This window comes from Acinonyx jubatus, chromosome A2 (assembly GCF_027475565.1).
Source record: "Acinonyx jubatus isolate Ajub_Pintada_27869175 chromosome A2, VMU_Ajub_asm_v1.0, whole genome shotgun sequence".
NCBI lineage: Eukaryota > Metazoa > Chordata > Mammalia > Carnivora > Felidae > Acinonyx > Acinonyx jubatus.
In genome coordinates, this window is record NC_069383.1 from 145091385 (window position 1) to 145117050 (window position 25666).

The following is a 25666-nucleotide window of genomic DNA, read 5'->3' on the forward strand; positions in this document are numbered from 1 at the left end:
CCAGACAGATCTAGTCCCCCATCCATGGTCTTTGGTTGTGTCAGGGGGCTCTGTGAAGAAAGCTGCCACAAAGATCTCAGGGAACAAAACAAACAGTGACTGTGAAGTGTGTGTCCAACCACCTATGTCACTGAGACAGTCTTGTGGCACCCCCATTATACAGATGAGGAAACAGGCTCGGCACAGGTAACTCACCTGCCCAAACGCCCATCAGTGTTGAGCCTGGGTGAGAGTCCCAAGCCTAAACAGTCCCCCCACGACAGCTTGCTCCTCACCAAGACACCTACCAGTCCTCCAATTACTTCAGAGGTGGCTTCCAGTTCTGGGATCTCGTTCAGGGACATGGTGGCCACAGACTCCAGGGCCTCAGCTGGCCATTCGTTAAACCAGTCAATGGTACAGCAGTTGACCAGCGAGGGGAATTGCCTCAGGCGGGCTCGGAAGACCTCTCCTATGGGGCTGGGGGGCCAGGAGTCCAAATGAGATGCTGACTTCCACCCCCAGGAGCCCAGAACCCTCCCCACAGCAGGCTGCGATGACTGCTTGTACCTCATGCACAGCACCACATGGATGTTGCTGCGCACACGCCCAGTGTAGGCGGCCATGAGGTTGGCCTTGGTGGGCTGCAGGCCCTGCTCCTGGACATATGGCCGCATGGTGTTGACAATCTGGTCCTGCTCTTCTGAGGTATAGAGGTTGGGAATGTCACCCGAGTTCAGGACGTTGTTGATGTCCTCCAGGAAAGACTCATTCTTGATCTGGGGAGAGATGAGAGTGCAAAAGCTAAGCCTTGATGATGGCCCCTGGGCATTGGTCTCCCTGGACCTTCACAGCAGCCCCATTTTACAAACCTGGGCAGAGAAGCCCAGGATCATACAAGTGACCCCATAAGTCATAGTCTAGGACTCATATCCGGGTCTGCCCTATAGCAGAGACTCTGAACATCACCACTGGGCTGTGAAAGAGCCTTGGGTCCTGGGTAGGAGATGTGGCACCTTACTCCTCACTTTTCAGGCCTCTCCATGCCTGTTTAGTCCTCCTGTTTACAGGAGAAAACCAGGCCATGGGCAGAAATAGGTCCTTACCAGATGATGAGGGGACCCTGGGGTAGAAGCAGGGCTGGGAACAGAGAGGACTCTGCACAGGGTGGGATGTATTTCAGGACTTCAGCCTTGGCCTAGTTCTGACCCCTAGCCAGGTTTAAGTGCTGCTTGTATTTGTCTTGAGACCCCAAAGCCACAACCTCACCTTCTCTTAAGAGACCTAGTAACAGTACTCATGCCTAGGGAGCTCTAGAGGGAGCAGCCCCTAAATAGAGCACCACGGGCACAGCACTTTGGGCACAAGTCCTGTGGTCCTTAAGGTGGGAAGCCTTTGGCCAGTGAGTGTGGTGCCATTTGTGGTCAGCCATGGTGCCAGGGGCCTTCTTTACCCTTAGGGTTTAGTAGCGATCTATATCTCCCTAGCCCTGATAGGCTGGGTTTGGCCCCATGCACCTGACCCACCCAACTATGGGCTCCCTCACCCCTAGTCCCAGCTGTCCCTCAAAACAGCCACCCCAAATGACAGTGACCTGGGATTGAAGGACTGACCACCTTGTAGGATACCACACTGGGATGGGGTTATAGCCACCCCACCCTGGACCCTGCCCATTGCCTATGGCAGTGGCACCTGGGTGTCGGAGAACAGGAAGGTGATGGGCAGGCTGTACAGGCCAGCCTTGAGCAAGACCTTCTTGACATCTTCACGCCACTCGGTCATGCCGTAGTTCTTGGATAGCTCAATCTGGAAGCACTCGTACTCAGCCCTAGAGACAGGAGTTTGGGTGGAGGCCTACCAGAGCTTGAGGCCAAGTGCTGAGTGGTGGGTGCCCACACCCCACCCCAGCCATCTGGAGTCTGGCCCCCTTCCTGGGCAGATCTGCAGACTCTCCAGGCCCTGAACATGCTCTCTTGCCTTCAGACCTTGGCTTAAGCTGTTCCCATGGCCTGGAATGCCCTTTCCTTCCATCCTCCCAGCTCTGATTCTGAGAGAAAGCCTATGGCCGTCTCATCTAGGAATCCCTCTTGGATGTCTGCAGCCACATTTCCCTCCCCACAGCACCACAGGGCACTGCTGTTGCCTCTCCTTGGGGCCTAGTTCCTGTTCCCAGTGTGTTCAGAAGCCCACGGCTGGGGGTCCTGGCCCGGGGCGGCCCGAGGCTCCCCCATCTGTGGAAGAACATAAATGGAACCAATAGCCTGCCGCCAGCCACCCACTGCCCACCATGTCTGGGGGCCCTCACATGTGCGAGGCCAGCCGAGTGAGGGAGCTGCGGCCACTGCCACCCACACCCAGCAGGAGCGCGTTGCCCAGCGCCTGGCGCAGGGTGCGGCTGATGCGGCAGATGTGGCTCATGGCATCCATGAAGAGGACCAGCTTCAGCTTGGCTGTGTTGATCTGGTTGTAGTCCTCCATGTACTCCTCAATCACCTGCATCATCTGGGGCAGGGAGGATGGGGAGATCTGGGTCCTCTCTCGGTCTCTGTGAACCAGGGCCCCCAACAGAAAGCACACCCCTTCCTCTGTGCTTGGAAGGGCGCTGTGCCTTCAGAAGCCAGTTCCACCTACATAAGGCCCGACCTGTTGGATACACCAAGGCCTGAGGCGTGGGGTCAGAGCCCTGTCTGTTTCCTCTGGGTTTTAACAAGTGTACTGACCCATGACTCTGGTGGGAGCTCCTAGGAACAAGGAGGGGATGTGTGTGGAGGGAAACCATCAGGAAGGCCACGCCAGCCACGCAGCTCTGAGACCCCTGACGGGGTCTCTTCCATATCTCCCTGGGGTCATGACTCAGACTTATGACCCCAGGGGCCCTGCTGCCCCTCTGAGGGCAGGATGATAGCCCCTCCAACAGGTACAGCATGTCCCTGTTTACAGAGCCCGTCTCAAATGAACCACAGGCTCATCCTCAGAGGTGGGCCAACGAGGGCCTGCTACACCCTTTTGACAAAGGAAATGAGACCCAGAGAGCCAAGTGCTGGCCTTCAAAGTCAGTGTCCTGACCCTCCAGCCACAGCACGCAGGTCTGTTAGCAGTGCTGCAGAGGGCCTGGGTCCCGGGGGGCAGCATGAAGGGCCCCAGGAGGAGTAGGCCTCAGCCGGGCCCCTCACCTTCTTCTCGCTGGTGATGAGCTCATAGGACTTGACATCAGAGCCTGGCGACATGAAGTCCCCATAAAGGATGGGCTGGAAGGGACAGACCTCAACAAAGGCCACGTCCCAGTACTCCATGTGGCTCTCCAGTAGTTTGTCGAACCAGCCACGGTCCTCCTCGTTCACCAGGCGGTCGCGGAACACGCGGCAGCTCTCATGGTACCACAGTCGTAGCAGCTGTACCTTGTCCTGCAGCCATCCTGGCGTCAGCACCTGCCTCTTCCCCCGGAGTCCCGGGCAGGGCTGCACACAGGGCAGCCGGCCAAGGACCATGTCCTGCATGGGGCTGTGCCTCACGCCTGTGCCTCTCCACCCCCAGATCCAGGCTCAGAAGGCCAAGTGCCTACTGGGACCCAGCTCCACTAGGGCCCCCACGATTCCTCAAACCCCAAGCTGGGGAGGAATGCCCAATTCTCCTTCCTAACGCCCCACATCTAGCCACTCAGCAAGCCCCTCGGATTCTGCTCCCATTTCTATGTCTGTTGCCACCTCCATCCCAGCTTTCCTGCCTCTCCCTGGGTGAGTAGCTGACCTTCAGGAAGCTCCCAGGCCCTTCTCTCTACCTCTTTGGCTATAGCTTGGCAAGGCCAAGTCTGGCATCTGTCCTGTTCACTGAGTCTCCCTGTGCAGACCAGGCTCTACATGCACTGACCAAACCCACCCCCATTCCAAGTGCAAATCTGTCTCCCACCCAAACCCATGGTTCCCATCACCTTCAGGATCCTGCGGCCCCCACAGCTCACAGTCTGCCCCAGCCCACCCAGCACACCAGACAGCCCACTCCCTGCTACAGTCCTGCTCCTTCCACTGGAGCATTTGTTTCCTGGAGTGCATCCCACTCATTCTTCCTCCCAAATCTTCTCCCACACAGGGCCTCCAACAGGAACCTTTCTCTCCCTTTCTTTGCCCTGGCTCCCTCTTTTGTGTGAGCCCCAACACCACTGCCATTCTAAGCATGGATCTGGACTCAGCTATAGGAAGGCAGGGGGTCTGGAGCCCACCATGCCTCCAGCCCCACTCAGGGCCTGGCCAGATCAAGGCTGGGCAGTGTTTGAGCAGTAAGGCCTAAAACTGAGGGGCTGGGGGGGACTGTGAAGTCATGGTGGGTACTCCTCTGCTGGACACTGGGAAGGGATCCTACCAGATCCTCACCTCGACCTTAGCCGGGTCGGCCATGAGTATTCCCTGGAAGACCTTGGAAAGGTCCCTCAGGTTGAAGGTATAGTGGGACTTGGCTGGGGTGGGCAGCAGCTGGGAGGTGATGGTGGAGTATACCATGATGGTGGCTTCCACGAGGGGGTCCGCAAACTGAGCAATGGTGGGGGCCCCAGCTGTGGGAACAGGAGGGTGGACCTGGGTCACACAGGTGGGGGCTCCAGTGCGGCCTCTGTGGATCCTAACCCCCTGCCCTTGCCAATGCCGTGTTCTCCCCCAGATGCCCTTTCCCCAGCCTGCGGGCCTCACTTGCACCCACCCTTTAGATCCTCTTCGATGCCACCTCCTCCACAAGTTCTTCTTGATGTCCCCTAGCTTGGGGTGAGGAATCTCCTGCTCTGAGCTCCTCACTTGTACATCCTCATTACTGACACAGGCCATTGTGCACTGGGGCACTGGGACACACACACGGAACAAGGGTAGTCAGTGCCAGTGGGGCTGTCCCCCACACCTGAAACATGCCGGCTCTGAGCCAAGCAGGGGAGGGTCACATGGTCCACATAAGCTTCAGGAGGGCATCACGGGGGATGTGCAGGGCCTGGAGTCAGCCGTGACCTGCAGGGCTTACCAGCCCCCCAGAGCTGCTGCAACCCACTAGCTTGAATTTTCATTACTAACATAATCCGTTTTATTGTTCTTTAAAATCTACTCAATTCTTTGCTGGGAACCAAAATGCTGTCAGTGGGAACTTGGGGCAGAGGGAATCAATCCCCTGAAGTGGAAAAAAGTAAAGAAGGGGCAGGAGGACTCATCAGCCCCACAGAGGGGCTCATCTATTAACACAGGCACTGCACTGTTCTAGGTCCTGGGCACAGAGGGCAGCCCCAACAGACACACTCATCACCCTGAAGCTGCCATTCTTGTGGGGAGGCAGGGAACGAACAGACGTGCAGCAGAGCAGACAGTAAAGAGCTATGGAGAGGCCTGCCGCAGGAGAGAGGTGTTGGGGGCGGGGGGGGGGCAGGGCTAGGGGCATTCGGCATGATGCTGGGAGAGGCCTCGTGAGGAGGGGCACTGAAGCAGACAGCTGAGGAAGGGAGGCATAAGCAGGCCCAGGACAGTGAGGAGCGGGTGAGAGCAGAGAGGTGACAAGGGGCAGGGATGGCCCCATCCGCCACTGTTGGGACTTGGGCTCTTGTCTGCAATTGGGCAGCGGAGGAGTGTGATCCTAATGAACATTTGAATGGGTCCCTCTGGCTGCAGATGGAGATGGATAGATGGACAGGTGGGAGGTTGGGGTGGGGTGGGGAAATGGGGGTGGAGGGTGGTGACCTGAGAGAAGGAGCGGCCACCCTCCACTGACAGTGACAGCCCGGGAATGTGAGGACTGAGAGCTGACCTTTGGTCTGGCCACACAAGGCCGCTGGTGACAAGGGCACTCTCTGGGGAGTGGTGGGGCACGAGGGAAAGTGGGAGGGGCGGCTGGTGCCAGCATGAAGAGACAATGCTCTTGAGCTGTGCTGTCAACGTGAGCAGAGAAATAGAGGGATGGCCAGGATGGGAAGGGGCCCAGAGTGGCTGTTTGGGGTTTTGTGTTACGATGGGGGACATATCTGCTTGCTGATGGAATGGCCCAGTGGAGAAGGGCCACACACATATGTGGGTACTTATGCAGTGTTTTGGGAGGTGGAGCCACATCCTCCGGCACACAATCTGGGGGTGGGATTCAGGCTTAAGAACAGGACTCTTTGACCTTGTCTGGGAGCAGGGCAGTCCGTTCCCAGCAACAAGAGAGAAGACAGGGCCAATGGGCGCCTGGGTGCAGGTGAGCAATGGACATGGAGGCCTAAGGAGGGCGCTGTTTTCTGATGGCCTCTTTCAGCTGAGGTAGGGGAAGAGGTGGGATATGAGGTGGGTCTGAAGGCCTGAGGTAGTCAGTCGCCCTGCAGCAATGACTGACAGATCCGTCCTGTGTGAGGCTGCCACACTGGAGATGCCTGCTCCTCGGAGAGGGCCAGCCTCTTTGGAGCCTCTGCTTCTTTACACAGGGTGGGAGCTCATTCACTGAACTCACATTTACTTTGCTTCTACTGCAAGATGGACATAACCCAGGCACCGAAGGACTGGCTGCTGTACGAATAGTTGAATGAGCCTACAAAGGCATTGGCTATAGCCCAAGGCCCTCACATGAGCCTGAGGATGGTTCACTGTGGCCACTGCGACCCAGCCTCAGCCCCACCCAACTGGAGCCCAGGGCTCCCCCTGGAACCAGCACCTCACCCCATCCAGGGCCTGTCTGGGCCTGCACTTACGCACGGGCTCCCGGTAACTTCTCTCCCCGAGGAGTCCATCTAGAGGGTTGAGGGAGAGACATGGGGGTCTAACTTAGGTGGGTCCCTTGCTGCCCACCTTGGCCAGCTGGGCTGAGCTGGGCAGCTCCCAGAGCAGCTACCTGCTACCCACCCTCCTCAGAGCAATGTGCCCCCCCCCCCCACAAGCTGGGCCTGTAGGCAGGTTCTGACCTATCACCCCTGGGAGCAGGGCAGGCCAGGTCACAGGAGGGAAGACCTGACTCCCATCCCCCACCACCTGGCACAGTGCCAAGGGGAGTTCAAAGGTCAGAATGTATGTTAGATAGGAGGTGGGCTGGTGAGGGAAACTGCATCCTGATGCAGACTTTTCCCCAAACCCCATGGAAGATCAGGGCCACTTTGTCCATTCTATCTTGGTGGCTTTTCCTGATTTATAAAAGTAACATCCTTCCACCAGCTTTTCTAGGTAAGTACTGACATGTATGTGTGTGCATATGCAGGTGAAGTCACAAGCATACAAGTGTATAAATCATATTTTCAGTAATCCCCATGTGCCAGGCTTCATGCTAGATGCTACGTGCAATGTCTTATTTAACCTTCACAACTTGGGGTGGTGGACTCTAATATCATCATCCATTATACAGATGGAGAAACTGAGGCTCAGAGAGGTTCACAAATTTGCCAGTGGTGACATAGCTGAGTAAAGGATGAATCCAGGGCTGAGGTCAGTGCCTCAACCACTCCCCCCTTTCCAGCAGCTGCCCGGCTGTCCTAGGAGTAGTTTATCTGCTTGGGCTTCTGCCTTTGCCCATGGCCTCCCCCACTTCTGCCCAAGGCTCACCCATCCAACTGCCCAGGATGGTGGAGAAGATGCGCTTCTTGCTGACCTCATCCATCTCAGCAAAGGACAGGTAGTTGAAGTGGCGCATCAGCCGTGGGGTGATGGCATTCCTGCCTCCACCTGGGGGGCCCATGGCACAGACAAAGTTGATGTCCACCAGGTTCTTGAAGGCTCCTGGAGTGGAGGCAGGAAGTCAGGAGGGAGCCCTGCCCAGGGCTGAATTATGACTTCTGTGGGCCCCAGGCACTTAGCCTTCAAGGGTCTCCTCTCCTCCATAACAATATTAAAAACTATAATTTATATCAGTATTAGAATAAAGACAAATATATTTATGTTATACATTAAAAATGTTCTTTGACCTGAAAGTTCATCTTCCTGGTGATTTTAAAAGAAATCAAAACAAGGCGCCAGGTGGCTCAGTCAATTAAGCGTCCAACTTCGGCTCAGGTCATGATCTCACAGTTTGTGCTGACAGCTCGGAGCCTGGAGCCTGCTTCGGATTCTGTCTCCCTCTCTTTCTGCCCCTCCCTTGCTCATGTTCTGTCTCTGTCTCTCTCTCTCTCTCTCTCTCTCTCTCTCTCTCTCTCTCAAAAACAAATAAACATTAAAAATTTTTTTTAAATCAAAACATTTCTGTGGACCCTCTAAAAGTACTGTGGGCACTGGGCGCTGTGCCTACCCTGCCTAACAGATGCCCTGGCCCTGCCCAGCACACCCAGCCCACACTCCACTGGCTCAGGCCAGAGGGTACATACCAATGACCTTGCGGTCATACCAGCCACCGTGGTCCATCCACTGGCGCAACAGCTCGATGGGTGGCTGGGCACCATACGTCTCCAAGGCTGGCATGTTCAGGTCATCAATAAAGAAGATGAAGTTGCGCCCCAGGGGTGGTCCGAACACACCCTTCCGCCTGTGGGAAGGGGCTGTGTGAGCCTAGCACCCATTGGTACCAGGTCCTCTGGGAGCCCAGGGGTGGCAGGATGGCAACTACCTTCAGCCTCCTCTGAATTGTTGGATCTCTTGAGCAGCCCCTTGTCCCATTCTGAACATCCTAGGACATCACACTTGGCTGCCCTGAGTCTGGGCTCCCTCAAGGTGAGTCTTGCCTCCCATGCAGACACATAACAAGCCCCACCCGAGTACCCAGCCCAGGGCAAGCACCCATGGCTGGGCCTAGTAGGCATTTCTGATGGATGACGGCTCCAGAACAGTCTGCAAAGGAGCCCAGGGCCCTCCAGGAAGGTCTCGACAAACCCGAGAGCATAATTTGGTGAGGAGCTGAGAAAGCAGCTGGTTGAGCCAGGCTGGGAGGACACGGGACATAGAAAGGAATGAGGTGCCTACCTCTTGTCCAGCTTGCTGTCGATGAGGTCCTGGGTTTGGTTGGCCGAGGTTCGGGCTGAGAAGGTGAGGAAGTGGCTGATGTACTCCAGCGGCAGGTTCTTGAGGAGCTTGTCGGAGATGGTGAGGGTCTTCCCTGTGCCTGTTGGCCCGATGCACAGCACCTAGGAGAACAGGGATCACGTATTCAAAACTCTCCCAGGGTCTGGCACACAGCAGGAGCTGCCACCCTGTCAATATGGGAGGCCAGCCACCCCCTGACTTGGGCCTTAGTTTGGGTGAGACAGGGCATGGCAGGGGCACTCACGGGCCTGTGGTTGGTGAGCAGCATGTCCAGCAGGTAGGACATCTGCACTGTGTCCATAGTAGGCACGATGATGTTGCAGTAGTTGGTATCTGGCACCATGGTGAACGGAGTCGAGGAGTCCATCCACTTGACCCAGGCAACCTGGAACCACAGGTAGCTCAGGGCTGGGCCCAGAACCCCACTCTGGCCAAGTGCACCAGGAGGGCAAGGAGCTGCACTGCTAGGCCTTGGCAAGAGAGCCCGGGTAAGGGGCTGTTTCTGACTGAAATAGGAAGCCTGTGCCCTACTCTCTGCACACCATGGGGAACCCCAGAACAAACCACTGCGAGTGGGGGAGCTCTCTGCACACGGCTGCCCTTGTGGGCAGCTTCCTAGGGAAGCTGTGGGTCTCTGCATCAAGGAAGTATTCCAGCAAGTGGACAGCCCAGAAGTCAAAGGCCTTCGCTATTTAATTTCAGACTATCCAAGGGGGGGGAGGGGGTACCAGAACCACAGGTGCTGAGGTCACCTGGCCTCATCTCCCCACACCATCCCACCTGCATGAATTCCTTGACCCAGCTTGCAGACCTCCCCCAATGAGGGTCCTCACTATGGTCAAGCACAAGTCACACTGGGGACAGTCCTGTTAGACTCAAATGTGCCCTGTGAGATCCCCAGCCCCATGCATAGTGGCCATCTCCGCAAACGCCTCTCTGCCCCCTCTTCCTCCTGGGTTAGGATTCTGATCCTAGAAGCAGAGTAGGCTCACAGAGCCCTCGCTGGCTGATAGAATGAATGGGACACCAAAGTAGGCCTTGAGGGCTTGCTGCCCTGCCCTTAGGGTGCCCAGCCCCTAGGAAAATGGGACTTTTTAGTAGAATTGAGGTGAACATCCCTGGACTCGGCATCAACACGGAGGAGTCAATGCATATGGTTGGTAGGGGAGGAACTCTAGGAACAGCTCCCAGTCCCAGGTTCAAGTCCAGCTCTGTAACCCACTGGCTGGGGATGACTGTTCTGAGCCTCAATTTCCTTGTCTGGAAAATGGGCACGATAATAGGTATACTGTGGATCTGTGAGGATACATGAGATAATGCAAATAACCGCCACCTGAGACCTGTGGCCATCAACATGGCCTCTTCTCTGTAGTCAGGATTCACCGAGAAGTTTAGCCACCACCCAGTGGGGCGCCTCCCGTACTGTCCTGTCCCCTCGGCACAGGCCTGCATTCACCTTCTTGCCTTCCTCATCTTCATCCTCATCGTCCTTAGTGCTGCTGATCCCGGCGTCCTCCAGCCTATAATCGAAAACCAGCCCCTCCTCTGGGAAGGGCATGGTCAGCTTCGAGGGACCAGAGGAAAACCAGGCTATGAGGCCCAGGAATTTGTGTGGCTACTTGTCCCTGGGGGCCCGAGTCCCATGGATGGTCCCAGAACACCTGGCATTCACCACACACATCCTGGACTTGGGAGCCCAGCCTGGCGGGGGCGGGGGGGGGGGTGGGGTGGGCACTGCTGCCTCTCACTTTTTCTATCTTCATCTTGATCCTGAGCCAGTGGCTGAAGTTGATGCGGCTGGCACTGTCCCCTGTGGCACCCACACTCCAGATCAGGGAGAAGATGAACCAGGGCTCAATCAGCTCTGGGATGCGACTCAGCTTTTCTGGGGATATTTTCTTGAGGCCCTGGGGATAGTGGGAATAGTATCAGGCCAAGGCAAGAATAGTACTGAGTAGCCCTAGGAGGCAGAGGTTGGGGGCATCCTTTGGCCTCTGCTGCATAGTTTGGTGTCTCTGCAGCAGACCTGATGGGGTGATCCCGTGACCCATGTGAGCCGATCTGAATCTCTCTTCCAGGAAGCTGGGCGTGGGGTTCAGGGCCCTCTGGTACTCGGGCAAGGAGAGCAGGGGGCAGAAAGGAGAAGGCACCCAGCCCCACTTGCTCAGAGCCATACCTCTTTAGGCAGAAAGGGCTTGAAGAAGCAGTCCAGCAGCTTGAGGAGACTCATGATCAGGTTGCTGTTGGTTGAGGCAATCACCTCCTTTACCGAGTTCCGGATGAAAGTTATGGACCCCTACAGGGGATGAGCACCTGGCTCTTGTGGCTGGCGGCCACAGCACCTGGCTGCCCCACCTGGGCCAGGCACACTGTGGACTTGCTTACCTCCAGGAAGCCAACAAAGAGGGCCTTGAACTGTTCCTCATAGGGCTTGAATAAGTCAGGGAGTCTCCTTAGCCAGCACTCGACAAAGGGCATGAGCCCCAGGATGCTGGGCTCCAGGTACACCATACCACAGCGGGACACTGTGGCTGGGGAGGCCACTGCCAGGTCCTGCACCTCGAACATCATGGTCATTGCCTGGCAGGACATGAACTGTGTGAGTGGGCCAGCCACCAGCTCCTAGGGCCACAGAGCCATGGGGAGGGGTTGCCCATCCTGCAACTGTAGGCAGGCCATGGGGCAGGATGTGCACCAGGAGCAGTGCTGGGGTGGAAGGGATGCAGAAACCCCTTGGTCTTCAGCTGATAAAATATCCCTCCCTGGGTCTTGAGGAGAACAAAGTCAGGAGATTCCTGATTACTCTCTGGCCAGTATAGTGGACTGGGGCATATTAGGGTCCCTGGAGCCATAGAGAAATCTGATGGGAGCTGCCTGCTATGCTCCAGAATCTCTGGGTGTTCTCAGAAGGGCTCAAGAGATCAGCTTAGTGTGGATACCATGAACTGCTCTTACACCCAGGTGATACCTCCTCTTCTGAGAACTGCACCTCACACACCAGGCAGGTGTCCCTACAGCCAGGTCTGGACCACCTGTCTCCCATACGACTGTCATGTTGCTAAGATGCCTGACTCAGACTGGGCTGACATGGCTGCAAGGGGGCCTGGGAGGCACAAGGCAGAGCCTTGTGGGTGGTCATCCTGGACCTAGGCCCAGAGCATCACAGACTGTGGGTCTGCAGATGGGCAGCTCTGAGCAGCTGCACAAGACGTGGCCAAGTATGGGAGCTTGGGACGGAGAGGGACACCAAAAGGTTGTGGGGATGGGCTGAGGTGCAGCTGTGGTCCTGAGATGGAGGGGGACAAAGATGGCCAGCATGCTGTGGCCGTCAGGTCCACCCAGATGCAGAGGAGAGCCAGGGAAATGGACAGGTAGACATACCTCTGTGAGCTTGATGATCTCCCCAGAGCTAAGGCACAGCTTCTTGTTGTCATCCAGCACCGTGTTCATGTTCTCTATCCAGACAGCATCCACCGGCCCATCGAACATGTACCACTTCTTGTTGGTATCAGAGGCAATGGCCCCCACCCGGATGAGGGAGGAGAAAATCCCATCTGTCCTGCAGTTACCAGGAGGAGAGGGCTGTAGGTGCCCAGAAACAGGGCAGCAAGCACAGCTGACTCCCAGAGACATCTGGCTGCCAGTCTGGCCTTGCTCTGCTGGGGTATTTTTCCCTTCAATATCTTCATTCATTGAAAAACTATAATGGGGGAAATGGGACTTTTTGGTAAAACATGGGGTTATAAAAATGTGTGCTTATATTCCTTCTCTGCTGAATCTCCATTAAAAAGAGGATAAAAAGGTGATATCCTGGGGAAAAGAAAGGAAACGGGGGAGGAGGCAACAGCAGAAATGGAGGTCCACAGAGTTCTGGGACATGGAAAGAGAAGGATAAGAGGTCAATGACCTAACAGAAAAAGCAAGGGATGGGTCACGAGATGTATCCAGTTCCTGCCACAGAACCCAAGAAGGCTCAGGTTTCAAAGGCCCCAAATGCCAGGGAAACTGGTGGGTAGGGGAACATGTTTTTGGTCTGATCCCCAGGCCCCCCACCTACCCATGCAGAGGCCTAGAGTGGGTATAGCTGAGACCCTTCACCAGAAATGTGGGAGCAGGCCAGACTCACATTTAGAAAGACAGGTGGCTGCCCCTCTCTGGGCCCCAGAACACTGGAGCCAAGCAAAAGTCCCCAGCAGAGACTGGAAACTTATTGAGAGAAACAGAATCCCCCCAGAGAAGAGCCTCCCACATGCTGACATTTGGACGGTGTCCACTTAGTTGCCCTCTCCAGCTCAAGGCACTTTCCCTGACATGCATGTGTCTGCCAGGGCATGGAGGCCCTGAGAGGAATAGCCAACCCTCTGGGGTCACGACACCAGGCAACATTTACTGAAAACTTGGTATGTGCCATGCTGTCCAAACATCTTCTTTATGTCAAGGTCATTTTCTATGGCAATCATGGTGCCATTATTATCCCTACTTTGCAGACGACAGCACCAAGACCCAGGGAGTGAGGAAGGTCACTCAGCAAGGAAGTGCAGTGGTGAATAGGGTTCCAGGCACTTGGGCTCCAGAGCCTGAGCTCCTGACCTCCCACTGGGCTAGGGTGGGGAGGGGGACACATGGCTCACAGCCTCCAGAAGCCTAGGCACAGGGTGATAACTGCAGAGGGATTGGGACCACTCACCACTCATGGGTGAGCAGGTCAAATTCTCCATATAGCTGGCCCATCGTGATGGACTTGGGGTTAAGCACGTAGTAATTGACAGCCTCGTACACACCACCGCTGATGGATGGCTGCCCTTTCAGCAACGTCATGGCGGCTGCCAGGACTCTGTAACACTGGGGAGGCAGCCACCCAAGAGTGAGCCTCCTTGTTCCCCAGAGAACAGGGCTGGAGTGGGTTGCAGATCACAGGGGCAGGAGGGGTAGTCTAGAGGCCACAGAGGTACAAATGGGGGCCAAGACCCCACTGAGGCCCCACCACCCTCAGGCCCACTGTCTGGGTGCTGGATCGCCTGGCTTGGCTCCACTTACGTTACTCTTGCCAGAGCCTGTGGGCCCGACCAGCATGAGGCCGTGCCGTACCACCGTGGTCTCGTAGAGCTGGATGCACTTGGTCAGGAAGCCTGGAGGGACATGCAAATGGAACCCAGGGGGCAGAGCATGGGCTTGGGTCCTGGCCCTGCCACTAGCTCTCTGTGTGACCTCAGGTGGGTCACCCTGAGCCTCAGTTTCCTCATCTATAAAATGCGGCTGACAATAGTGCCTACTTCAAAGGAGGGGGCAGGTGAAGCCCTGAGCACAGAGCCTGGCACAGAGTAGGGACTCTCTGCTAATGGCCAGCCATGATTGCCACTGTGACCATCAGTCCCTAACATCCATTGGTCAGGTGTCCAGCTGGCACAGGCCCCAGAAGCAACGTCAGCTCCTGCCGAAAGCACTGCCCTGAGTAAATGGTGGCCAATACGTGGCAAAATCCCAGGGACAAAACCTGAGAGTCAGTCAGGAGCTTTGACTGACCAAGACCAGAGCTGTAGGGATAGCTGCCAGTGGTGGGCAGAGGGCCAGACCCACAGGTAGAGAATGAGCATATCACTTTGGCCCAAGAGCGGCTTGGGGAGTGGCAGGGAGCTATGGTACCACATGCCTGGGGGTCCCTGTTAATGAGACATGGTCTACTCATTCAGTGATGGCTAAGCTGAGCCAAAGCCATGAGCAAGAGATTTTGAGGCTTCATTCAACAAGCCTGCTGGGACCTGGTGGGCGGGAAGGGGCATCAGAGCTGCATGTGGAATGAACAGTGGAAGGCATGGGGGACAGGCCTTGCAGCATGAGCACATCAGGCCCCAGAGAGGGCCCCATGTAGCCAGGGTGGCCAGAACAGCCAGGTGTGACTTCCTGGGGAAGCACCCCCCTTCTTCACAAAGGACAGGCAGGGAGGGTCTAGGAGGAGAGGAAAGGTCAGCCGGGCTAGGGGATGGTGGGACCAGAGCTCGAGCTGCATGACTGTGCAGCGGCTGCATTGAGACCCCCACCTTCTATTGGGAAAGAGGGTTGGGGCGAGAGGGAGATTGATGAGGGCATCCCACAGAGTTCTTCCAACTGTGTGGTGGTTTTTGTGACAATTCAGTTCAAGAAAAGCCCAAATGCTCCTTAGCCCAACAACAACAGGGCTGTGTTCCATGAGGAGTATGAGCAAGTCCTGAAGAAGGGAGTGACATGCTTTGCTCCAAAAGAGGGGAGTTGGGGTGGGGGTGAAGTGGGGTGGTGGGTGTGGGCAGGCCACAGCTCACCATTTCCCCAGTGATTCCCACCCCAGGCAGGTGAAGACAGAGCAGAGGAGAGCTCCTGTCAGGGAGGAACAGGGCCCAAGAGGAGCCCAAGTGCTGTGACTACTCCCCACATGGAGAGAGGGACCACAGCAAGACGTCTGGGGGAGACAACAGGATTTGCTTCCCCAATGTAAAATAACCAGCAAAATATACATTGGTCTCTGCCCCGGGGTCCTGAGGCAGAGCTCCTCAAACCATTATAAATAGGATGCTAGGAGAATCTTCTTTTCTAATACTTAGCCTTTGATCCTGGTTCCTGACACAGAGCTCCTAAAACCTTTGTCATTTCCTGAGTGCTAGAAATGTCTTTTGTTCTAATGAGGCACCTCTTGGTGGTGGGCTCCTGGAAGGGGGCTGGTCACCAGAAAGACCAAACCATGGTTAGATGCCTAGAACTTTCAGGCTCACTCCCCTATTCTCCAGAGAAGGGAGAGGGGCTGGAAGTGGAGAATAATTGATAATAATTAAAATTTTATCATGCCTACATGATGAAGACTCCATAAAAATCCCTACAGCATGGGGTTTAGAGAGCTTTCTAGTAGGCGAACACATCCATGTTCTGGGAGGGTGGTTCACCCCCAACTCCAAGGGCGCAGACCTCACCCTATGTATCTCTTCATCTGGCTATTTGTCTGTATCCTTGCTCATATCCTTTATTATATAATAAGTAGTAAACTTGTTTCCCTGAGTTCTGTGAGCTGTTCTAGTGAATGGTCAAACCTAAGGAGGGGGTCATGGAACTTCTGATTTGTGGCCAAGCTGGAGAAAATTTGTGGGTAACCTGGGGGCTCACCACTTGTGACTACTTGGGACTTGGGACTCTGATTAGTGTCAGAACTGAATTGAATTGTGGGACAGCCAGCTGGTGCTAAAGAATTGGGAAACTTGCACATCTGGTATCAGAAGCATGATTGGGACAGAGGACATTTTCCTAGACATCTATTACCTGAAGCTTCTAGTGGAGACAAGGCTGGGGCAGGGACTGCTGGCAGTCCCCAGCCTGTGGCACTCTTGGCCTGAGGCAGTATTGCCCTGTCTCTGCGCCCCTGCCCTGGAACCCCGGGATGGCCACCCCAGCACTGTGAGGGCAGGGGCCAGGGGCTCACCATCCACATCCTTGAGGTTGCTCTTCTCACAGACCTGGCGAATGGCCTTGTCCAGGATGCCATAGTCAGTCTCCTCCTCCTTGATAGTGGGGAACAGGTCTGATACGATCCCAGAGAAGAGCTTGAGGTCCTCCTGCAGGAACTTGGGCACGTTCACATCTCGGATAGCCCGGAGGCATATCAGCTCCTGCAGCAGAGGCCAGTGGGGCCTTCAGGGGACGCAGGTCGGTTGTGCCTCTGGCCCCTCTTGAGTCATCCTTGAGGCCCGCCTGGGCGTGCTGCTGGATGGAGCTCACCTCATTCATGCTGGGGTTTTCTCGCTTGAGGTTGCCAGCAGCCGAGATCACTGTCTTCACAGCTCTCATCCCAAAGTCATAGTGATCCTGTCACCACCACACAGGAGGAAGGGTGGGTGGGCATTGTCCCTTTGGGGGCTTCTGCCTGGAACACTCTGTCTCCCACCTGGTACCTGGCCCTCACCCAGCTGGAAGCTACAATGTCACTTCCCCCGACAGCTATCTGTGGTTGCCCACATGCCCCAGCCTGAGCCAGGTGCCCTCGTTTGCACTCCTCTGGCACCTTCTATTTACCATCCCAGCAGCCCTCTCCCTTCACAAGTTTACTTATTCTGCATCCCCTGCTCAACTCTTGGCCCTTGAGGATGAGGACTCCGACCCAGGCAGAGTCCTGCAGTCCCAGCACTGCACCAGGGGCAGAGAGGAAAAAAATGTGGAAGGAGTTCCCATTAGTGCCACAATAGGGTTGGCCCTGAGGGCCTTTGAGCTTCCTTCTAACATTATCTCTTAAATCTCTCTGGACCCACCCTTTCAGCCACACTACAAGGACCCACCGGGAAGACCAAGGCTTTTCTCTTTGCTACTTACTGGTTCTGTTTCTCTCCATTATATGGCAGGTATGTTGGAAATAGTTAAATTTATCTTTTTTTTTAATGCTTATTTTTGAGAGTATGAGAGAGCATGAGCGGGGGAGAAGCAGAAAGAGAGGAAGACACAGAATCTGAAGCAGGCTCGAGGCTCTGAACTGTCAGCACAGAGCCCGATTCGAACCTATGAACTGCGAGATCATGACCTGAGCTGAAGTCGGACGCTTAACCGACTGAGCCACCCAGGTGCCCCTTAAATTTACCATTTTTGTCTATGAGGCCAGACCATGAGAGCTACATCTGGACCTGACCCACGGACCAGCGCACTTCCCAGAAGTCTCAGACTTGGAGCAGGATGAAGAGACTGGGCTACACTTTGAGTCACTGGCACTTGAGAAGGGTTGACTGCCTTTCCAGAACCACGTGGGTACAGTGAGTCTGACGGGAGGGCAGCATCTTTGGAAGTGGACGGTTATAAAGAAGGTGTGTAGGGGTTCTGGTTCCCAAGCTGCACTGTGGCGGGCAGCTGCTGCTTTTGCTGGGAACAGACTGCATCTCCTCCAGCACGTGGGTTTTGGGGGGCACCCCTGGCCAAAGGCCGCACGGCTTCCCCCTGGCCACAGTGACTGGTGTTCATGCATGAGCAGGTCACCCAGAAGGGGCCCATTAGGATGACACCAGGGACTTTTTCTACAACTCTTAAGAAAGAGAAACTAAGCGGGCAGCATGTAAGCCCAGAGCTTGGCTCATCTCTGCCACTGCAAAGGGGGAGCCTGCCTGAGAAGGGAGCCAAACGGGAAAGCTTACCCACCAGTGCTGGTGTCCGCACTGGTGTCCGCTGCAGCTGTCCCAGAAGCTGGGCTCAGCATGCCGAATGGATGGCCCATGGTGCGGGGCTTGGGGGGAAGCGGGGCTCCCGTAAGACCCAGTGTACTTGTTCCTCAGCCTTGGGTTGTGTGGCCCTTGGTTTCCTAATGTTTGGCCCTCCCTTGCATCTGAACTAGCCCTCAGCTGAGAAGTGGGGATGTAATTCCCATCCTATGGGGCTCACCAGGAGCAGATGGCAGCTCTCACACCCTGGAACCTGGTCGGGGCAGGGCCTCCTCACCTGGGAGCTGAGCTGCTCGGAAGACAGCTTGAAGGTGGTTGTGATCTTCTTGGCCAGCACACTGGCCTCGTTGAAGCCAAAGGAGTAGAGGGAGATCTCCGCGATCATGGCATAATCCGGGACCATCATGGCCACAGGCCGGAAGAGCGCCTGGGGCACGGAGTGCACACGTGAACAGAGAAGCAGGCCTCCCCTCCCAGACCACAACTCACTCTCTGGACTGCCTGGTTCTCAGAAGGCAGCCTCACTACCCTCCTGCCTCACCGATGCTTGGATTCCCCTCTGCATCTTGCCTGCCATAGCTGAGGTGTATCCTCCCCTGTGACTGGACCACCCTACTCATTAGAAATCGGTCCTTCGTATTGACCTGAACCTGCCCCCTGACTTCTCCCAAACCTGAGGACGAGCCCGGGGTCTCCTCTCCATGGCTGGGGGGTGGGTCTCAGGACACTGGGCAGGAGGGTTGCCACGGGGGTCATCATCCCTGATGGCACCTCTGAGGCCACAGCTGCAGGGCTTTCCAGTACCCTGAGAAGTCACTAGGTCTGCCCTATGCCCAAACTCACCTTCAGGTTATCAGGAAGCTCAGTGCGACCAGCATATCCTGGGTTCATGGTGATAAACACAGCACAGGATGGAACGAGTGGGATCTCGACACCTTCAAACATGAAGCGTTCCACCTACGTGGGGGGAGGGGAAGGGTTGACTCACCTGCCTCCTCTCTGGATGGGCCCCTTGTTCCCTGTGGATGCCCTGTCCCAGCTATAGCTGCTCAGCCCAGGAGAGAGGATTGGCTCCTCAGGATCTGACCTAAGACCTCTGGTCCCGGTAGCTACCAGCGGCCTCCCAGGTCCCGGCTCCCTGAGGTCTTCACATATCTCCTGCTACCCACACCCTACCCCCAGTTCCTGACACTGGTTCTCCTAGACTTGGGCAAGCTCAGCTCTGACTAGGACCCAGCACCCTACTGGGGTGGGGTTGGGCACCTGCCAGCCTCCCAGTTCTTGTCTCCAGGAGGAGAACTCTGGCCACTCTGAATGAGGCTAGAGAAGGGACAAATGGCTGGGGCTTTCCATAAGGGTCAGGATGTCCATAAGGGACCCCTTCCTCCACCACAGCCGGCCTGAAAGTTACACCTAGAGTGGGGCGAGGGCGTGGGCTCTCTGACTGGCTACAAAAGCCCCTCAGGGACAGTTCCACAAGGGGGAGTGGGACTGCCCAGTCCCCTGTGAGATGAGACAGGCTGGGCTCAGGGCAGGCCTAAGTGCCTGGCTTTTGATGCCGCCGGTATGAGGAGCCACGTGGCAGCGTGGGCATGCTGGGGATAGTTGAAGTGATGCGGTGGTAACTTGAGGGAGGCATGGGGTGGTGGTGGAACCCCGGATGCTCACACGCTGTTGCTGAGCCTTCTGGATGGTGGTGATCTGCTGGGCTACCACAGATAGCACCTCAATATCAATGCGATTGAACTCATCAAAGCAGGCCCAGGCCCCAGCACTGAATGAGGTAAGAACAATGGGGGGATATGAGCTCAGAGCTCACTTGACATCTCCAAAGCCCCCTGTGACTCTGCTGAGAGGAAGCTTACAATGATCATCTCTGCCAGCTTGGACATATTCCCAACACCCACCACCTCAGCCCAGTGCCCATTAGGGACTGAGTCTTTGACTGCTATTATTCCATCCTGTCCCCTCCTCCATCCTGTGATGCTCCTGGGAGTCTCAGGCAGTGTCCCTGGGAGAGGTCAGCCTTCCTGCCCTGTCCTGGACCAACCTCATGCCCAGCCTCACCTGGCCAGGCCCTTGAAGAACTTGCCCATGGCCATGAAGTCAAGCTGGTCAGAGCAGTTGAACACCACTGTCTGGATGGCCAAGGCCTTGCCCAGGTCTTTAGTGGTCTCAGTTTTCCCTGTGCCAGCTGGGCCAGCTGGGGCACCCCCAAACTTGAGGTGCAGGGCCCCGGTCAGAGTCAGGTAGCACCTGCAGGAGTGAGAGGAGGTAGGCATGGGCCATGCTCCTTCCTCAGGATTCCCAGAGACATAGGGAGAGAGAGCCTTCCTGTGCTGGGCCTCGTGGATAGTGGCTCTTGCTTCTCCCTCCTGTCAGTGCCCCACGTGTGCCCAGCCTTGGCTGCTAGGGTCAGGACTGGGGCCCTCGGCCACCTGCCCAGTGCTTCCCCCACTTGGCCCCATGACCCTGCAGAGCTTTGCTCAGGGACCTGCTGGGATGGCTGACCTCTGACCACACTTCACTTTCCTTCTTCAAAACCCAACTTGAAAATTCAACTGCTGCTAAGTACAAGTGGCCAGAGGAAATGACTGATTATTTTAGAAGAGAATTGTTCACTGTACAAAAGGAACAGGATCTTGTTTCTCTCAAGATCAATTTTTCTGGTACGTTGAAAGAAGGCTTTCACTGATGAAATTAGTAAAGCTCATCCATTAGATGCTTACTGAGTGCCACATGTGTGGCTAAAAGCTTTAGACCTTGGCTGGTGAAGTTCTCATAACCACCCTGAGGAAGCTGCAGAGGAAACTGGGGCATGTAGGGTTGAGTCACCTGTTCAAGGTCCCTCAGCCTATGATGGGCAGAACTGGTTTTGAACCTGAAACCCCTGCTCCTAACCTTCCACTGTTTTGATGACTGATAGTACCTTGTGGTCCCCAAACTCTTAGGCCAGCCAGAGCTGGAGGGAGGCTCCCAGGGTAGAAGGGTACATGGGGAGGGGGATGCTCACCTATCAGTCAGGGGCGTGATCACAAGCCTCCCACTGTTGCCTAGGTACTCATAGCCATAGATGAACTCGGCATTCACAGCCCGGATGTACAGGTTGTTATTCATCCAGTAGTACCTGGCATTTCAGGGAGATGGGTTCCCGGGTCATGGGGACCATGGGCCACTGGGCATGTGGCCAAGGCAAGGTGGGGAATGAGGGCATCAAGGCCCCCTGCCCAGCTCGTGCCAGGGCCTAATGTAGACTGCCTCTCCACCCTGCCCTGGCCCTGGATACGGCCGGGCCCAGGGGCCCCTGCATCCTCACCTCAGCTGTGAGATCCACTCAAAGTCGTTCACACTGACTATATTCTCCTGGATCAGCTTGCTCACCACATCCTTGGCGTGGACCTCAATGACAATTAGTGCTGATAGCACAGCTCGTTGCATGCGGGACAGCTTCCCCCGCACCAGGGCCACCAGGTCACTGAGCTGCAGGAGCGTGGGGAAACTGTCAGATATTGGCATGATCACACTGCAGGTAGGTTTCCCCTCCCTTGCACAGATGGTGGGCTTCTGCCAGGAATAATCTCTGTTCTGGGGGCCTCTTATGGTCTAGGATGGGAAGGGGCACAGAACTAGGCAGGGAGAGGGCAGGCAGGACATTGGCCACCTGGGAAGTCTGGCAGGAGAGCAGATAAAAGCAGAGGCACATGCATGGCATCTGCCTCCCTGCAGCATACAGTGTCATGTGAGCCTCTGAGGGCCAGCTGGTGGAGCCTGGCAAGGGGCTTGAGGAAGGGGTGTGGTGAGGAGCCGGTGTACAGACTAAGGAGAGCCCTCGGCACAGTGCAAGAAGGCCCCAGGTGTGTGACTCTCTCACTGACCATCAGGAGAGGGGCACTTGCTTGGGCTCAGAACTCTCCTCAGACCTCCAGTCTCTCCCACCAGTGGCTGGTTCTGAGACACTCATCTCTGGAGGTGTCTGGCCTATTGCTCTTTAGATCTCACTCCAGGCCCCTTATAGGATCAATATAGGAAAATGTCCTCGAGGGACTGGGTTCTCCCAGGGTAAGGGGTGCACGGGGGGAGGGGGGGGGAGCAGATAGTGATCTCCCACCTGCTGAGCAAGCCGGGGGAACAGCTTGTTACTGAGATTACCGGCCTCCAGGGCCTCTGCCACCTCCATGGTCCAGTAGGTCTGGGATCCAGCGATGGTCACCTGGCCAGGCCAGTTTAGAACCCATTGGGTCCTGGGCATCTAGAAAGATAACATAGGCAGGGCTGACCCAGGCGGCTGTCAGCCCCAACCCTGCATCCTCTTGTTCGCTTCAACTTCATCTGTGCTTCTAGGCCCAAGTAGTTAATTCCGCCTCAGAAGCAGAGAAGCCATTAAGCTCTAGGCCTCCTGGCAGAGTCATTTGGGCAGAGTCATCATTTCCTCAGCAGAGGAGACCTTGCAGTTGAGGGGTGGGAGCCTAGGTTCAGGGAACACACAGTCCTGGGTTCAGATCCTGACTGTCACTGTCAAATCACATGCCTTTGGGCAGAGAACGGCTCTGAACTGACTCTATACGATAAGGCTTAACACCTAGGCGAGCTGCCGACCATGGACTGAGGGAGATAATATGGGGGAGGGCCCCAGCCAGGCCAGGCTCACAGTGAGTGCCTGAAACACAACCACAGTGGTTGGTTATTATCAGGGGCATGTCTCATTTTGGGAGTGTTTTCAGACTCCTCCTCCAGTAGCCTCAAGGACTGCCTGCCCCCAGAGAGCCCCTGGCTCCTGCTCCTGCGAGCAGCAGTGGTCAAGGCAGAGCTTGAGGATGAGGCCGGCCGGCAGGCAGGCAGCCCCGTGACGGAGCAGGGGGGCACAGAGGCTGTGTCGGCATGGGAGGCACGGCTCACTGTGGGGTAGGCCTTGATGGCCCTCTCGATGATGTCCCGCACGCTGGCCTTCATGCTGCGCTCCACCTCCCGCAGCCAGTCCTCCACGTTGCTGGATGGGTAGATGGAGAAGGACAGCTTTACCTCTTCACCCTCTGCTGAGTACATGTGTGTGATCTCCAGGTCCTCCTGGAACAGCAGCTGTGGGCAGGGGCGGGGCAAGAGAGGCCTTACCCACTGTGTGCCGGGTGGGCTGGCCCTGCCCCCTCCACCCACTCCCTCAACTGCATGTGTGCGGGATGGCCCTGCCTTGTCCCCAGTTGCAGCCCAGCCCACTTGGGGAAGGAGGCGGAGCCTGTGCTGTGTGTCCCCCTTTTGCACAGGCTTGTGTGACCTCCCTTGGAGACACAGATGAGATGAGGTGATTCAGGAGCCTTGGCTTCCTGTGTCTCTTGGCCCAGCCAGCACCTCAGTGTACTAGAGGGACAGAACTCCCCTGAGCTGGGGGTTCTACAGCTGCCCTTCCTCCCACAGGCCCCAGCTGTCTCCAAAGCCCAGGAATCGCACTCGTCACCTCATTTCCTGCTAAAAGGATTTGGGGCCAGAGAAGAGCTGTCCTCCTTGGGAAGGTGCCCCAGAACTCCAAGGCCTGAGCCCCAGGCCCCGTTACCCACCCGGGCAATGTTCTCAAAACACTTGCGCAGATGGGGCTGCACGGCTGTGGGGTCCTTCGTCTGGGACAAAATCTCAAGTAATTCATCATCTGACAGGAAGTAGAATCTGCCAGGGGAACAGGGTGAGGGAGCGGGTTAGGCAGCCTCTGTGCCCCAGCCTCGTGGGCAGATACTGCCTGCGTGGACACGGGCCAGGTGGTGCCCACCTGGGGAAGGCACCCCGCTTGGTCTCCAAGTACTCGCTGAGGCCCTTCTGCACCATATCCAGCAGCTTGTTGCAGTCCCGCAGATTGTCCAGCAGCCTCTGGTCAGAGCACACGTTGATCACCTGCATGGCCCGGGCCAGAGAGAAAGTAGAAGCGAGCATGGTCAGAGGGCACCTGGGTGGCTCAGTCGGTTAAGCGTTCTACTTCGGCTCAGGTCATGGTCTCGTGGTTTGTGAGTTAGAGCCCCATGTCCGGCGCTGTGCTGACAGCTCAGAGCCTGGAGCCTGCTTTGGATTCTGTGTCTCCTCTCTGCCCTCCCTGGCTCACACTCTGTCTCTATCTCTCAAAAATGAATAAATGTTTAAAAATTAAAAAAAAAAAGTTAGCATGGTCAAACTGGGACACAGCAAGGTGGGCTCAGAGGGCATGCATGCTGGCCAGAGACCACCAATAGGAACTGGAAAGGAAAGAGGGCAGGAAAATGGCCCTGAGCCAGGGCCCACATTCATCACCCCTGTCAATCCACAGAAAAAAAGTCTATAGTCAAAAACATTAGGGTTAAACAAAGCCAAGGAGTTTGATTTGTTGCAGGACTTGTCAGAGACTTTAAAATGCTAATGTAGACTGCAAATCTGCAAGAAGAAAACCAACTGTTGTGTTTCTGAGGAGTATGTCTTGAGACTGGGGAGTCCAATCAGGGAGACACAGGACTTAGGACTTGTCCTTCAGTCTTACTTGTTCAGGGAGAGAAGAGACCAGGAGGCTCCCAACAATGTGACCAGGGCCCTCAGTGGTCCCAGCTGCCCCCTCCTATCCCTATGTGAGCTCGCCTCCCGGTTCTCGTAGGCATTCTTCATGATCTTCCTCCAGATCCGCTCCATTGTCTGGTAGCGCTTGCTCTCCACAGGCAACTGCCGATTGATGTCCTCAGAGTTGAAGATGGGCTCCAAGTAGAGCCAGGACCGTTGACAGTTCAGCCACTCCTCCAGCACCTCCTGGACAGGGCATGGACTGTCAGGGCCTGGGGTCTCAGTTGGGTCCTGTCCTCCATGACCTAGAGATTTCACCCCACCAGAGTGCTCAGCAGACCACTGGACACCAGAGCCAGCATCCACAGGTGAATCTCTAGATGACACTGCCAGTCACGGGACCTCAGGGAACAAAGGTTGCACAGAGGCCCTCCCCTCCAGATAAAGTCAAAGTGCCCCACAGGACACCCAAGCCTCCAACAGGGGGGCTTTCTCTCTTCCCTACGAGAGAAACACACTCACACCAGTAAACCCTGAAGTAACAGAGGGAAGAGTCCAACACATGGAATGTCAGACCAGTCTCCTTTCCCAGAAGGACTTTTGGATTTATGACCCCAGGATTCTCTGAGGTGTCTTGAGACCTGAGCATGAGATCCATAAAATACTCTCTGAAACATGAGTCCAAGAGTAAGACACCTTCAAAACAAGCCACTTTCTACTTCTACCTCCAAATCCTTCTTTAAGGATTTATCTCTTTTCCTATCAGTGCAAATTCCTCCATTCATTCATTCATTCATTCCTTTCCTCAAGAGATGTGTGTGTTTCAGCCATTCTGTGCTGGGCCTGTGCCACACCCATGTGAGAAACAGAGGGAGACAGGATATGGTCCCTGCACTAGAGGTGTCCACGGTCCATGAAACAGCTAGTTCTGCCTCTGAATCACCAAGGGCCCAGCAAGTGTGATGGGCTCTGTAAGAGCTACCAGGGGCCATATAACAGGTGGTTGTGGGGGAGTCAGTGAGGGCTGCCGGATGCTGAGCCTTGGAGGGGACAGCAGGAAGGGATGAAACTTCAGGTGGAGAGGACAGTGTGACCCAG

The 25666-nt window shown here is 55.8% G+C and overlaps 1 protein-coding gene across 7 annotated transcripts in view; it reads right to left on the reverse strand.

Annotated features, from left to right (window-relative positions):
- The window catches only part of DNAH1 (dynein axonemal heavy chain 1), a 77121-nt gene that overhangs the window by 14521 nt on the left and 36934 nt on the right, over positions 1-25666 (reverse strand). For all 7 annotated transcript variants that reach the window (XM_053219274.1, XM_027038890.2, XM_053219272.1 and 4 more), the window contains 31 exons: positions 24650-24814; positions 23820-23941; positions 23614-23719; positions 22961-23140; positions 22173-22313; positions 21381-21544; positions 21078-21191; positions 20132-20320; positions 19733-19838; positions 18908-19021; positions 18342-18491; positions 16647-16733; positions 16351-16537; positions 13947-14038; positions 13597-13751; positions 12291-12468; positions 11295-11489; positions 11086-11205; positions 10658-10816; positions 10366-10473; positions 9154-9294; positions 8850-9010; positions 8258-8415; positions 7503-7676; positions 6662-6700; positions 4347-4525; positions 3153-3383; positions 2285-2481; positions 1672-1807; positions 550-758; positions 288-459 (listed from right to left, as the gene is read on the reverse strand). In XM_053219274.1, coding sequence (XP_053075249.1) covers positions 288-459; positions 550-758; positions 1672-1807; positions 2285-2481; positions 3153-3383; positions 4347-4525; positions 6662-6700; positions 7503-7676; positions 8258-8415; positions 8850-9010; positions 9154-9294; positions 10366-10473; positions 10658-10816; positions 11086-11205; positions 11295-11489; positions 12291-12468; positions 13597-13751; positions 13947-14038; positions 16351-16537; positions 16647-16733; positions 18342-18491; positions 18908-19021; positions 19733-19838; positions 20132-20320; positions 21078-21191; positions 21381-21544; positions 22173-22313; positions 22961-23140; positions 23614-23719; positions 23820-23941; positions 24650-24814 — 4629 coding nt within the window. The remainder of the gene's footprint in view (positions 1-287; positions 460-549; positions 759-1671; positions 1808-2284; positions 2482-3152; positions 3384-4346; positions 4526-6661; positions 6701-7502; positions 7677-8257; positions 8416-8849; positions 9011-9153; positions 9295-10365; positions 10474-10657; positions 10817-11085; positions 11206-11294; positions 11490-12290; positions 12469-13596; positions 13752-13946; positions 14039-16350; positions 16538-16646; positions 16734-18341; positions 18492-18907; positions 19022-19732; positions 19839-20131; positions 20321-21077; positions 21192-21380; positions 21545-22172; positions 22314-22960; positions 23141-23613; positions 23720-23819; positions 23942-24649; positions 24815-25666) is intronic.